General features: G+C 31.4%; 1 protein-coding gene across 2 annotated transcripts in view; it reads right to left on the bottom strand.

Annotated features, from left to right (window-relative positions):
* Positions 1-1,161: 1,161 nt before the first annotated feature.
* Positions 1,162-12,715, bottom strand: part of LOC129939926 (serine-rich adhesin for platelets) — a 121,551-nt gene continuing 109,997 nt past the window's right edge. For both annotated transcript variants that reach the window (XM_056048110.1, XM_056048111.1), the window contains one exon: positions 1,162-12,561. In XM_056048110.1, the coding sequence (XP_055904085.1) occupies positions 10,213-12,561 (2,349 nt within the window). In that variant the 3' untranslated portion in view covers positions 1,162-10,212. The remainder of the gene's footprint in view (positions 12,562-12,715) is intronic.

Genomic DNA, 12,715 nt, shown 5'->3' with positions numbered 1-12,715 from the left:
TTCAAATTATTAGAATTTTTTGTATGTTTTGTTCTGTTTTTGTTTTTTTTTCTTTTATTAATTATTAAAATAAATAAAATTAGAAAATAAAAATTGTTCTTTTCTAATATATATATATATATATATATATATATATATGTATGTATGTTTTTTTGTTTTGTATATATAATTTGTAATAATAACTCTTTTTTATTTTATTTCATTTTATTTGATTTGATTTTTCTTTCACTTTTGTTTTGTGTGTAAGCTTGTTTATTATTTAAGTTTATTTATTTATGTTTTCTTTTTTAAACTTTGTACATAACTACATTATATACATTTCAAAAAAATAATAATAAACATACAAAATATACATGATTTTAAAAAGGGGCGGGATTTTTGACATAAAGTACATAATAAGGAAATACATTTAAAAAATCATTTATTTTTGTTTCAATTGATTTATGTGTTAATAAAGTTTACACACTTTCTCGTCAGTTCTTATATGAACGTTACAAAGAAGAAAAATTAAACCAATTTTCATTAAGTTTAAACATTAAAAACTACCAACTAACTTCTAATTTGTGTTTTTGTTTTGTTGTTGTAATTATTTGAAAGAGGCTACAAAATTAAAAATTTCTAATCAAAAAAAAATCCATAAAACTACACACGATTATTTATTGTTTGTTACAAACTTTGTTTGCATAAGGTTTCATTAATTTTTGTTTTTTTCTTTGTTTCAAAACAAAAGAGATTTAACAAAAAAAAAAAACGAAATATAAAACTAAGGAAGTTTATTAAAAAAGTCTTTGACTTATTAATTATTAACAGAAACGCAAAACAAAAATAGATTATTTTTTTCTTTTTTTATTATTTATCACAAAAAAGTGGAGAAAAATATATTTTTAAGATTATTTGTTTGAAAATGTATTTTTTTTCTTAAATACTCAAACAAAAATTAAAATCACATAACAAGAGGTGATGAGTGATGACAAATAATTTTGTATAAATCAATTTATATTTTAAAGTTTTCTTCTTTTTTTTTTTGTGTTCAAGTGTATTGTTAAATTTTAAACATTTAATTCAAGTTTCAAATGTTTCCATCTCAATGTAGATTTTTATTGTAAAATATGTTCAACTATTGAATGAATGTTGTTTAGGATCTGGTTGTTTTTTCTGAAATTAACAATTTGAGGTTCATGGTTTGATGAGCATAGATTTGAACACATCGACAAAAATTATTTATCCTTATAACATTTAATTAATCTGCATAGGAAACTTCTGAACAAAGCAACAGTTGAAAAGTGGAAAGGATTCGTTGCAGAATAAACGTGCTAATAACGAGATCCCTTTTATGCAGAGGGCCTCATTTTAAAGGGCTAGGATTTCCAGCTTTGTATCGTATATGAACTTAGCTACATACAATTTGAATGCCATTATAAAATACATTTTCAAAATATACATTTTCTACATTTTTTAAACCAAAATCATGGGTTCGGTCATGCCGACTTTGACATATTGGGCCCTACAAATATTCAAATTTAGTGTGGACTTTAAAGTTTGGGAAAATCTACCATATATTGAAGTCCATTTGTTTTGAGTTCGAACCGAAAATGGTTTATTGTTTTGAGTCGACTTTAATATTTTAATATGTTTTTGGGGCACCAAATATGTTAGTTTTATTCAAGCTTTGCTTTGGACGAATGAAGGGTTTGTAAATAACAGCCAGGTCAGAAAGTGTGAAACATTTTGTATACCGTCGGAGGAATATTAAGCATCTACCATCATTTTTGGCAGCCTCGAAAATGTGATCATTACATAAGATGTGATCTGTGATGCACATACCGAGCACTGAAAGTTGATTAGTTTCCTGAATATTCATAACATGTATCGTTTATTAATAAGTGTCCATAGCATTTACTTAGTCAATTTCACAAAAATTTTAACCTCATTAGAAACAATGGTCTCTTATAGGGCAATCTGAAATGTTAAACCTATTTTTTTGTGCTCGGTTTAGATCGTTAATATCGTAAGATCTATTTTGTCGAGCTTTGACGAGCTTTGATAACTGTATTGTAATTGCAATTCTGTTTGTTCGTGTATGTGTTTTATTTTTCAGTCAGAGCCAGATTGGAGCGCATTTTAAGAGCTCTGAATAAAATAACCTAGCTGATGGAATAGCTAATCTTGGCTGTCTTCACTTTTGTGAAATTCTTAAGCTATCGACAGTTTATTTCTCCAGTGTGTTTCACAAGTGGGAGAGCTCTGATTAAACTCTGCTCAGAACTTATTCATTGTGCTCAGGCTCTGTTTAAGATTAAAATCAAATAAAATAAATGAAAAAAAAACATACAAAATACGATTTTGCCCTCGCTCTTTCTCTGTTGAATGATGGTTTGTCAATCATGGTGAATTTTTTACTATTTTGACAAATTTATATTTTGTTAAGTCATAAGGAAGTCCAAAGGAGTTTTAACTCTATGTTCCAGAGGGTGTCAATTAAATTTTGCACACAAAGTTTTCGTCTTTTAGGAACATATCAGAAAAATATGAATTTTGTGGTTCCACAGCGAAGCCATTAGGAAACAGGGTCAAAGAATTATTTTTTTGAGATACGCTTTTCCCTAAAAAAAAAGATATAAAAAAGGTTAACTTTATCGGGGGTATCTGTTCATCTTGCTATGATTTTACAGTATTTCTAAATCTTTTATGAAAAAGGCAGGTTCAACACATGACTCCACTGTTACCTTTGTTCCACAAAAATGGAAGCTATATGAGGCAGTTATTAAAACCACCAACTGGTAATCATTCCCCCCTTTTGGGGTAACAGATCTTAGAGGAACTTTTTTCAGTTTTCTTTTATTAAGTAATTGTAAGATAATTAATTATTGTAAAATGTCAAATGAATGTGTTGAGATACCTCAATATTTATCCTCCGAATCGGTTAGCAAGAACTAAAAATACTAACTTTTTTCCAATCGGTTGCCAAAATAGGGGCGAACTATAAATAAGTGATAGCATTTATAGAAGAAGTTATTATTTTTATGAACAACGACTACCCAGTGCAATTATTCAACAAGGATGCAAGCTGAATGAATTTCAACATATCAAAGAGATAACACAAATTATTTGTAATTATATTTGTAATTAATTGGGGAGAACAAATATGATTTAAAACAAATACAATTTGAAGGACGAATCGAATTGATCATAGTTCTAAGAAGCTTTTTTAGAGCATTTTGTTTTTTTTTCTATTCAAGGCTGAAATTTAATAGCAAAGTTTTTAGGTCATATTTATGACATCAGTATGAATTATCAATCGAACATTCGACTCGAAGTAAATGTTTGGAAAATCCATGATATCGTACAATTAGAAAGTTTTCCCTCGATAATATCTGCGTTAAAAATGGCAGAAGTAACTAAGAAAGTGATTTAAAAGTGTACAATTTCAATCAAACATCGATTTGATTGCATCCATATTTTATATGTATGTGCCCTAATTATTCAAAACCTTAATTATCTTATTTTTACTGTATGGTGCCGAAGCATGAAGGATCCCTTGATATCTTCAGGAGGAAAGTTCTACGGACGATACATGGTTTGTTTCGACAGGCAAAATAACATCCTGGAGGAGAAGATACAATCAGGAGCTGTACAGGTACTTGCCTGTATTCAAAGAACTAGTTGTTCAACGATTAAGATGGCTAGGGTCTAGCTCCAGCCTGTAGTTTATTAAACGCTAACCCTAAGAAAATTAGAAGCAGAGGCAAACCTCATCTCCGTTGGAGTGATCAAGTTGAAACCAACTCACCTTGGCTTGGTAATTGAAACTGAAAACAGCTAGCTAGAGATCGAGTGAGCTGGCGCGATCCATTACTTGAGGCCCAGGAGAACGATGCGCTGTAGGGCCAACTTAAGTTAAGTAAAGGATAAATCATTCATGTAGGTTCTAGCGTTTTATAATCGGTGCTTTAAAAACGCACCTGCAAGGAAAAAATCGTTAAAGAATCCGCCTTTTTTTAATTTCTAAGTGAGTATCTCTTTTGAGAATACTTTAAAGTAAATGAGAAAATAAACATTGTCATTTGGATACAAAACTATTTTTAGTGCGCCCAAAGCGTTTTGAATGAACTTGAATATCAAGCAGCTTGACATTCAAAATTCGCAGGAAATCCCATGGAAAGAGGAGATTTAAGTTGCCTTGGCTTAGGTTGGTTGAAAGTGAAACAGATAGCAAATAACTATATATCTTCTGCCTCAAATTGAGCACTTTTCCTTACTACTAATTCGTGTGTTTAACTTTTTGTTTAACCTTTTCGAACCTGGTTGGGTTACATGATTTAAAAACCCTAAAATATGAAATACCCTACTTATTTGGGTTATTTCAATTTAAACGTTTCATACGGTTTTTTTTACAAGGAGTGCAGATTTCGGAACATAAGAATGTTCAATAGTTTTTGTTAAGGTATCGATTCTAAGAAGTTCATAGTAATATTTGCATTTCAGGTCGAAAGTGTTTAATAGCTCATTCGTAACCTCCTCTTTTTTATCAAAATTTTAAATAATTATTTGTTTCTTTGTATTTTTAGCCATTACTTTTTGTTTCTTATTATTTTAATTTTGTGTATATGTGTGAGTGTGTTGTGTAGGTATGTGTATGTAATTTTTAATATTTTCATTCTATATTTTTTTAACTAGCTCTTTCTTAAATTTGAGTGTAATGTTAATTTTGTTTTACTATAAACTAAACAATCAATTTTTTTGTTGTTATTATTTTTTCTTTTTGTTGTTATTATTAATTTAAGTAGTAATAGGTAGGATATTTTCATTTTCATTTTTAATTATAATAATTTTAATTTTTATATATTTTTGTTTAAGTTTGATTTTCTTTCTTAATTTCAAATTGTTTATTTAAATCAAAAAATTAAATTGTACATTTATTTTTGTGTTTATTTGTTTAGTTTTTTTAATAAATTATAAAATTAAGGTTTTCTATAAGATAGGGTAATTTTTTTAATAAACTTTTTCTTTTTTATTCTTTAAAGTTTTACTTAATATACTTACATATGACAAAAATAATATTAATGTTTGTTTTTATGTTTTTAATTGATACTTGAATTAAGGTACGAAAGTGATAAAAAGTGAATTCATTACAATAAAATATTAAATTTTTTGTTTCTTTGTTTTGTTGGATTTGTTTAATTTCATTTTTTTTTTATTTCAAAAATGTTCACTCATGAATAAGTTAAAGTTTACCAATAGTTTTAAAATATTTATCTCCATTTTCTAAATATTTTATTAATATAAATATATGTTTTTTTTATTTTCATTCAAATACTGCTCCTGTTATTAATGTATTTATGTTTGTTTGTTTTCTTATCACACTATCATAGTGAAAAAAAATAATAATAATAATAATAATATTACACAACAACATTTGGGAGCAGTCGTCTACAAAAAAAATACAGACAATACAACTTTAGGTTTATTGTCCTTATAAAAAGTTTCACTTTTTTATTAAATATTTTCTTTTTTCTTAAGTAAAAAATATTGTTGTTTAACTTTGAATAAGGTATGTAAAAAATATTTGTTTTTTCTTTTATTTTCTTATTAAAAATATATTTTAAGTTGTTTGTTAAAAAAAATTGTTTTGTTTTTGTTTATTATTATATTAAGTGTTATTTAATTTATTAGTTTTTGTTTAAATTTAAGGTTTTGTTAACATAATATTTCTGTTATTTTCTTTTTGTTTTTATGATTAGTGAATTATTTTCTTATTTGAGAGAAAAATATAATTTTAATTTTAATGTTTTGCTATGTTTGGTCTATTTTTTTGTTTTTATATTGTACCGATGTATGTTATACAATTTAAAAGATGTACATATGTTTGTTTTATGTATTGTTGAGGATATAATTTGCAAACTGACTATTGTTCAAATATTATTATATTAGTAGGCTTTTTTATTTTATTTTACAAACGTCGCGCCGTGAGATCTATTGTTTAAATAATAGTATTAATAATAAATTGTTGATCAAATATAAAATAAATTAAGATTTACAATTACATATGTTGTAGCTTTAAGTTGTTTGTAATTATTTTTTAACGAAAATTAGTATTTGCTTGGTTACTAATGTAAACCTCGAAAGTATTTTTTAACAAAGTTTTGAAAATATAGAAGAGAAAGGGTCAAAACCGTTAACCTACTAGACTGTTAGTCTATTTCTTGAGACTAAGAGCCTCTTTGTATGTTCAACGGAAATATGGAGACACTTTTGCACTTGCTTCTGTCAAACTTTATTATAATTAATTTCCTAAGTTTCTTTGAGAAAAATATTTATTAAGGGAAAGAAGCAAGAGATGGCGTTTAAAAATGAATTATAATTTTTTCCACCAAGAGCAAGAATAGCTAAAGAATCACTTTTAATGGGGATTTTTTATTGGAATATAAATCAACTAGCAGTCAAATTTATTAAAACTGAACTCTTGATGAAAGTGATAACTGTCCAAAGGCAAGAACATCTACAATAACTCTAGACGCGCACATGCAACTTTTCAAAAACTGTTTGGTTTCTAAACTGACTACTATAGACTTATATGAGAGTCGCGCACATTCAGAAAACATTCTGTCGCCCATTCGATCAACTTGTTAGTTTGCGTTTTGACACAAACTAAAAGATCACCTCAAACCGATTTTTAAGTTTGTGTCACAAGGAATTATAGGTAACTGCGCGGACATTCAACTAAATTGTTGAATAATTTTCTGTAAGTCCATGGGAGAGAAAAAATAGTCAAGGTGAATAAATGTTTTCTGTGTGTTGGTTAATTTGTTGATTACTTTATGCTTATGTGCGCGATGTTTGGGCAACTTACGATCGAACTATTTGCTTTCGGAAAAGTTGCATGCGCGCACCTAGCCTAAGAGTCTATTTTAAAGAGCAATTTTTTTAAATTGAAAAACGAAATAAGGCATTTCAAATTATAACAGTTACAACAATCGTATGCCCAAAACACCCCCACCAGGCAAAGTTCTTAGTTTTAGGTCCCAGGAGCATACATTTAACTAGCAAAATTGTTGAGGTTGGCGGGTCTTAACCCTTTGTTCCGGTTGATGTCAATTACATTTCGCACAAATAAATTTGGTTTTCGTTATGAAACCTATAGGAACATATCAGAAAAGTATCAATTTTGTGCTTACACGACAAAACCACTATGAAATCAAGGGCTTAGTCACTTTTATTGTTTTTAAATATCGATACATTTAAGACAAATTGCTAGCTTCAAGTGGGATACCTTATAAAAGGTTTCACAATATCAATCAAAATACCGACTCATCTTGTGCCTTTTTTTGTATCTTATTTCAAAACTCAATCCCGTTCCAAATTGAAAAACATTTTCCCTAATTGAATGAAACAGAGACCAATATTCCTGACAGTATAAGCTGCGTTTTATTATCGAAAACGTGTTTTTGGTTGGATAAATATGATTTGTTTAGTTTAGTTTAGGAAATTGTAGATCCGATGGACTCGATAAAAATGGAACCGCTGCGTCATGCCTATTTCACATGAAAGGAAGAAGATACACCGATAGCTACATGTAAACTTCTGCTAAAAGAAACAGCTTTTGCGATAACAAACTCTAGGTGGCACAATTTACTCACATGCGCAGCCACAAAACTCGTATGGCCTTCACTGGACCTAAGGCGCTCTTAAGACTTGTTATTTCAAAGCAGATTTCATATTAGCTCCCAAATAGGTGTCCTTACGGGACACTGTCTTATAGACAGACACGCAATACGATTTGGTGTAGCCTCAAATGACTGCGGCAGGACTTGTGTGGACGACGAAGAAGAGGAAACAATCTCTCAACGTCTCTGCACTTGCCTGCTCTTTCATTACTCTTTTGATAATCCCAGTGAACTAGCTAAAAAGGATATCAAATATCTACTTCGCTTTATAAAAAGCTCAAAATGGTTCGACTAGTAAGAAGTAATTCTCTAAATTCATGTGGTATCAGAATGGGCCTTTTCTTTTGGCCTAAGTGTGTGAATTCTGAATCCGCAGCCACTTTAACCTAACATAACATAGATATGATGGAAAAAACCTATTAAACGATCATGTAACTCTAAAATCGATCCCAAATAAAAAGAAAAGTTAATGATTTTGGGTGGAAGAACCATTATTTTTTGCTAGTAGTTCTTTCACCCTTCGAAGCTGAGCCAATTATTTGAATTAGAGGATAACATTTTCTGTGGACTTTAAGCATCGAATCGATTCCTTTGGCCAAAGAGAATGTGATCCGACTACCAAAAACAAAGGTGTAACGACCATTTATTTGTTCATTACAATGGGTCGTTAAATGGGCCTTAGTGTGTCCTACTCCATCACGGACAACCACTTTAACCTATGTATTTGTGATTACCAACAATTTTAAAAATAAAATAACTCCTACAAAAACAAAATACAACTCTTAATACGTTTATAGTGGGAAGTATTTCGAGATTTTTTATAATTATTTCCTTTTGTTTAACTCTAACATTTTCATTTGATATATTTTTCGTTAAGTTATTTTTAAATTCCAATTAAGCTTTTAATTGCAATTCTATTATCTTTTCCATCGCTGTATGAATTATTGGTGGCAATAAAACGCAGCTATTCAAACAAGTGAACAAGAAGTTATCTGAAAAGCCCTTTTAAGAGATTTCTGTGTGCCCTAAAATGTACGCTTGGAACCTGGATAAAATCTTGATCAGCATTATGTGTAGGGATTTGCTCAGCAAGGCCCCAGTTGTAATCCAGCAGGTTATATTGAACTCCTTAATGCAAGAAATTCTTAAAACAAATATAAATATAAAATATTCAGTATTATTGATAATTTGCATCCGACTTTATAAATTGATTTACTCTTCTTTTTTATTCAAATTGTTAGAAAAAGTAGTATAATTAGTAAATATTGCACATACAGAATTTTATCGCCACTTAACTCAAAGAAAAAATTGGGAAAGCTTTATCCAATGAATACTTAAAGAAGTAGGATCAAAGTAAGTTTGTAATTATCCATTTCCAGAAAAGAGAAAAAGTAAAGTACAAGTCTAAGGATGTGAAATTTAAAAATGTTAAAAAATTGGTAAGTTCAAAAATAACCTGATACTCAATTAATCCTGAAAGCAAACAATATACATGTTTTTTTCTTTCACAGACAAGCTCCAATTTTAAGCAAACAAATTATGTGAAAACTAAACAAGTCAACGTTGCTCATTTTTTGAAAAGTTAAGTCGAAAAATTCTAAACCTTATTGTAAAAAGAGAATGAATTTTGTTTTATGCGTCGTTGGGGTATAAATAAATTTTGCTGGTATCTAATAATTTCCAGGTGAAATAAGATGAACATAAATTAATCATAATGGTGCTCCTATGTTCATCGAACTTTTCCTCAAACACAATGTATGGTAAGACTCTATAATTATAGAAGCGTAAAATTCCAAAATTACGAATTAAACAAACAAAAAGTAGTCAAAAATAATTGAAAATTGATGATGAGTAATAAAAGGAATTATGAAACAACAATGATGCAATCATGTTCAAATTAATTGATCGAATTTTAATGATCTGAAATTCAATTAAATTTATTTTATTTTAAAACACAACGTTTTTTTCTAATAGACAACTCTTAAAGTTAAAAATTTAATAATTACAAAATAAACGAAATCAAACTTTGAGACAAATAAGTTCAATTTTTATATAAATTAAAACAATATTTCAGAATTTTTACCAACCTTCACTCTTCATTTAAAAATAAAACTTTTGAATCAACTAATTAACATAAAAAACCAAACAATTCTACAACATATAAGTAAATTACTAAAAATCATTATCATTTGATTTGTTTTATCATTTTTTAATTTAATAATAAATAAAATGTTTATATATTTTTCTCAATAAACAAAAATTCGTAACATAAAAAGTTTACAAAATTCTTTTTATTTTCTTGTTTATAGTTAAAAATAATTTATTAACTTTTGTTTTTCTTGTTGCATTGAAGCAATACGTCTACTAAGTACTCTTGTACAATAATTTGTTTGTGTTTATTTTTTTCTTAAAATTTAAAGTTTTCTAAACAATATTTATGTTTTAAGTTTTGTATTTTTTCTTAATTTGTTGTTTTTAAATAATATAAAAATAAGTTTCAAAATAATTTTTGTTTTTAATTTTATGTTTTTACTCACCACCCTTGGCATCAGGAATTACAAGATTGTTCTTCATTTAGAACATGTTTTTGTGGTTGGGAGGATGATGTTGGTGGTGGTGGTGATGGTGGTGTTGTTATTGGTATTGTTGATCCTCCCGATGTTGTTGTTGCTATTGCCTTTGACGCTACTTCTACTGCTACAACTGTTGATTCTGTTGATGATGGCGAAGATGGTGGTATTGTTGGTGGAATTCCTATTAACGGTACACTGAGCAGTGATGATGGCGACGAAGATGACGATGGTATGGATGCACCTTCGGTAGTTTCAGTTCCACTGCTGCAAGTGCTGCTGCTGCCTGGGCTTCCGCCAATCTTCTGAAGCGAATGCAATTGCTCCTCGTTGATTGTATGCTCCGGAGATATGTTCTCCTTTATTTCCAACTTCATATCACTCGGTATTGTATCACAGTCATGTTGGAGCATTTGCTGTTGGGTCAGTTGCAGTTGCAATTGCTGCTGCTGCTCCTGGTTGACGTTGGTCGCCTCATTGCCAAAGGCGATGTTCTGGCGAAATACTTGTTTGCTAAAGTCACGCAGCTGCTTGGAAGCAGCATCGAAAAAAGATCGTGGACTTTCAACTGAGGCTACGACCGCAGTTGTTGGTGGTCCACAAGCCACATAGCCACTAGATACTGCCGCAGCGCTCTGCATGACTGTTGTGACGGGCTTACACATTTCTGTTCCTAATTTGCACCATGGAAATTGATTACCAGCCGGTGGAGTCCGCCTTCGCACAGGAACAAGTGACTGCTGTAGGTCTTCTTCGGATGGTGGTAGCGGCGGCGGCGGTGTCCCTCGATCTTCTTGACTGATTGGGATCGTTGTATCTGGCGAGGAACTTCGATGGAATAAATGGGTCGGATTTTGGAACATGCTCAATAGACGATCTACTGTTCCAGGATATGTGGAATTTGGTATCCACGAATTTTTTCTTGTTCTACCAGAAGCTGGGGAAGCTGCTGATGTGGCGGCGGGTTGTGATTGCAGATCTTGAGATAGGTTTGAAACAGCTTGTGGGTCGTTTGAAGATTGTAATGTTGATTCTGTTTCTGTTTCTGAAACTGCTACAGTTTCTGTGGTGATTTTTAATTCGGATTGTGCACTTGAACATGAAGTTGCGGTTATTCCTATGGAATCGACGATATTTACATCAGGACTATTAGTGAGAGTTCGTTGATCATCCTCCACAACTGGCAATGGTGGAGGACAGAGGTGTGTTTGACATTTTGTTGATTCTTCATCTTCTTGATGGTACGATGATGGAATTTGAACTGGCGGTGTTGAACTATCAACACTCGCTGATGCATCCACTTGATCATTTGGTTTAACGGTATTATTTGTACTATTATTTACATCTATTGAATTTGGATTTGATTTGGTATTTGTAGCTGAATTATTTGTAATAAGTGTTGTTGTGGTTGTTGCTGTTGGGGTTGGGATTGGTGCAGCAGAAGCAGCAGAGATATCATGATTGAATGATGGCTCTGCTATTGCAATATCTTGAATAGGTGGCGTTGCAGGTGTTGTAATGATTTTTTGCTCCTCAAATGTCCATGATGGAGATGACACCGTTGATGTTGTTGTTGTTGCTGCTGTTGTTGTTGATTCGGATGTCGTTGAATTTGACAAGGAAGATGGTGGAGTTAAGGGCGCCGGCCTTGTTATGCTAGGCGCTGTTGGTGGTGATGGCGATGGTGTTATCGGTGGCAATGTTCGATGTGCAATCGGCACACCTGGATCTTCATAGATCTTCATCACTTGGAACCTAGAACGTGGCGATGTTGAGAGCCTCTTAATTGTTGTTGTGGAATCTTTGGAATTGATGATGACACCAGAAGCCGTACTTAATGGTGTCGGTGAAGGCGTGGGGGATGGTGATGGGGACGGGGTCATTGGTGATGTTAGTGGACTGACTTCCGACACACGGAAGACTTGAAAACGACTTTTCGAAGGACTTGGCACTGGGGACGACGACGGTGATATTGTGGGTGGACTTGGGATAGGAGATCGCAGACGAACACCGGTTTTCTTTTTCACCTCAAGTTTGCTGCTTGTTGGGGTAGTATTAGTTGTTGTTGTTGCTGTTGATGATGATGACGCAGATGATGATGTTGCCTGATCAACAATTGCTGATCTTGGCGGAGCGCTATGGCAAGTTAAGGAGATTTTGCGGGAGCCCAGGTAGTAGCCACCGTGTCGTTTTCCTGCTAATACTGCTGCTGCGGACTTATCAGTGGCTAATGCTGCTGCAGCTAATGGTTGGTTTTCATTGCGTGCACATAGTGAACGGACATTTTCTAAAACACGTGCATAATCGAGTTGAGCATCACTGCCAATCTGTTGAAGAAAATAAAATAAATATAAATGCATTTTGGAGAAATTTTGGGATGATAGGAAACTTTTAACATTCTTAATTTTTTGTTTAAGGGAAGAACAGAAATAATAAACCTTTTTTCGGTGATGGTAACAATGGCGAGCATGATGAGCTGGA

This window comes from Eupeodes corollae, chromosome 1 (genome assembly GCF_945859685.1).
Source record: "Eupeodes corollae chromosome 1, idEupCoro1.1, whole genome shotgun sequence".
NCBI lineage: Eukaryota > Metazoa > Arthropoda > Insecta > Diptera > Syrphidae > Eupeodes > Eupeodes corollae.
Note: the sequence above shows the minus strand (reverse complement) of the source record. Positions and strands in the feature narration are given on the sequence as shown.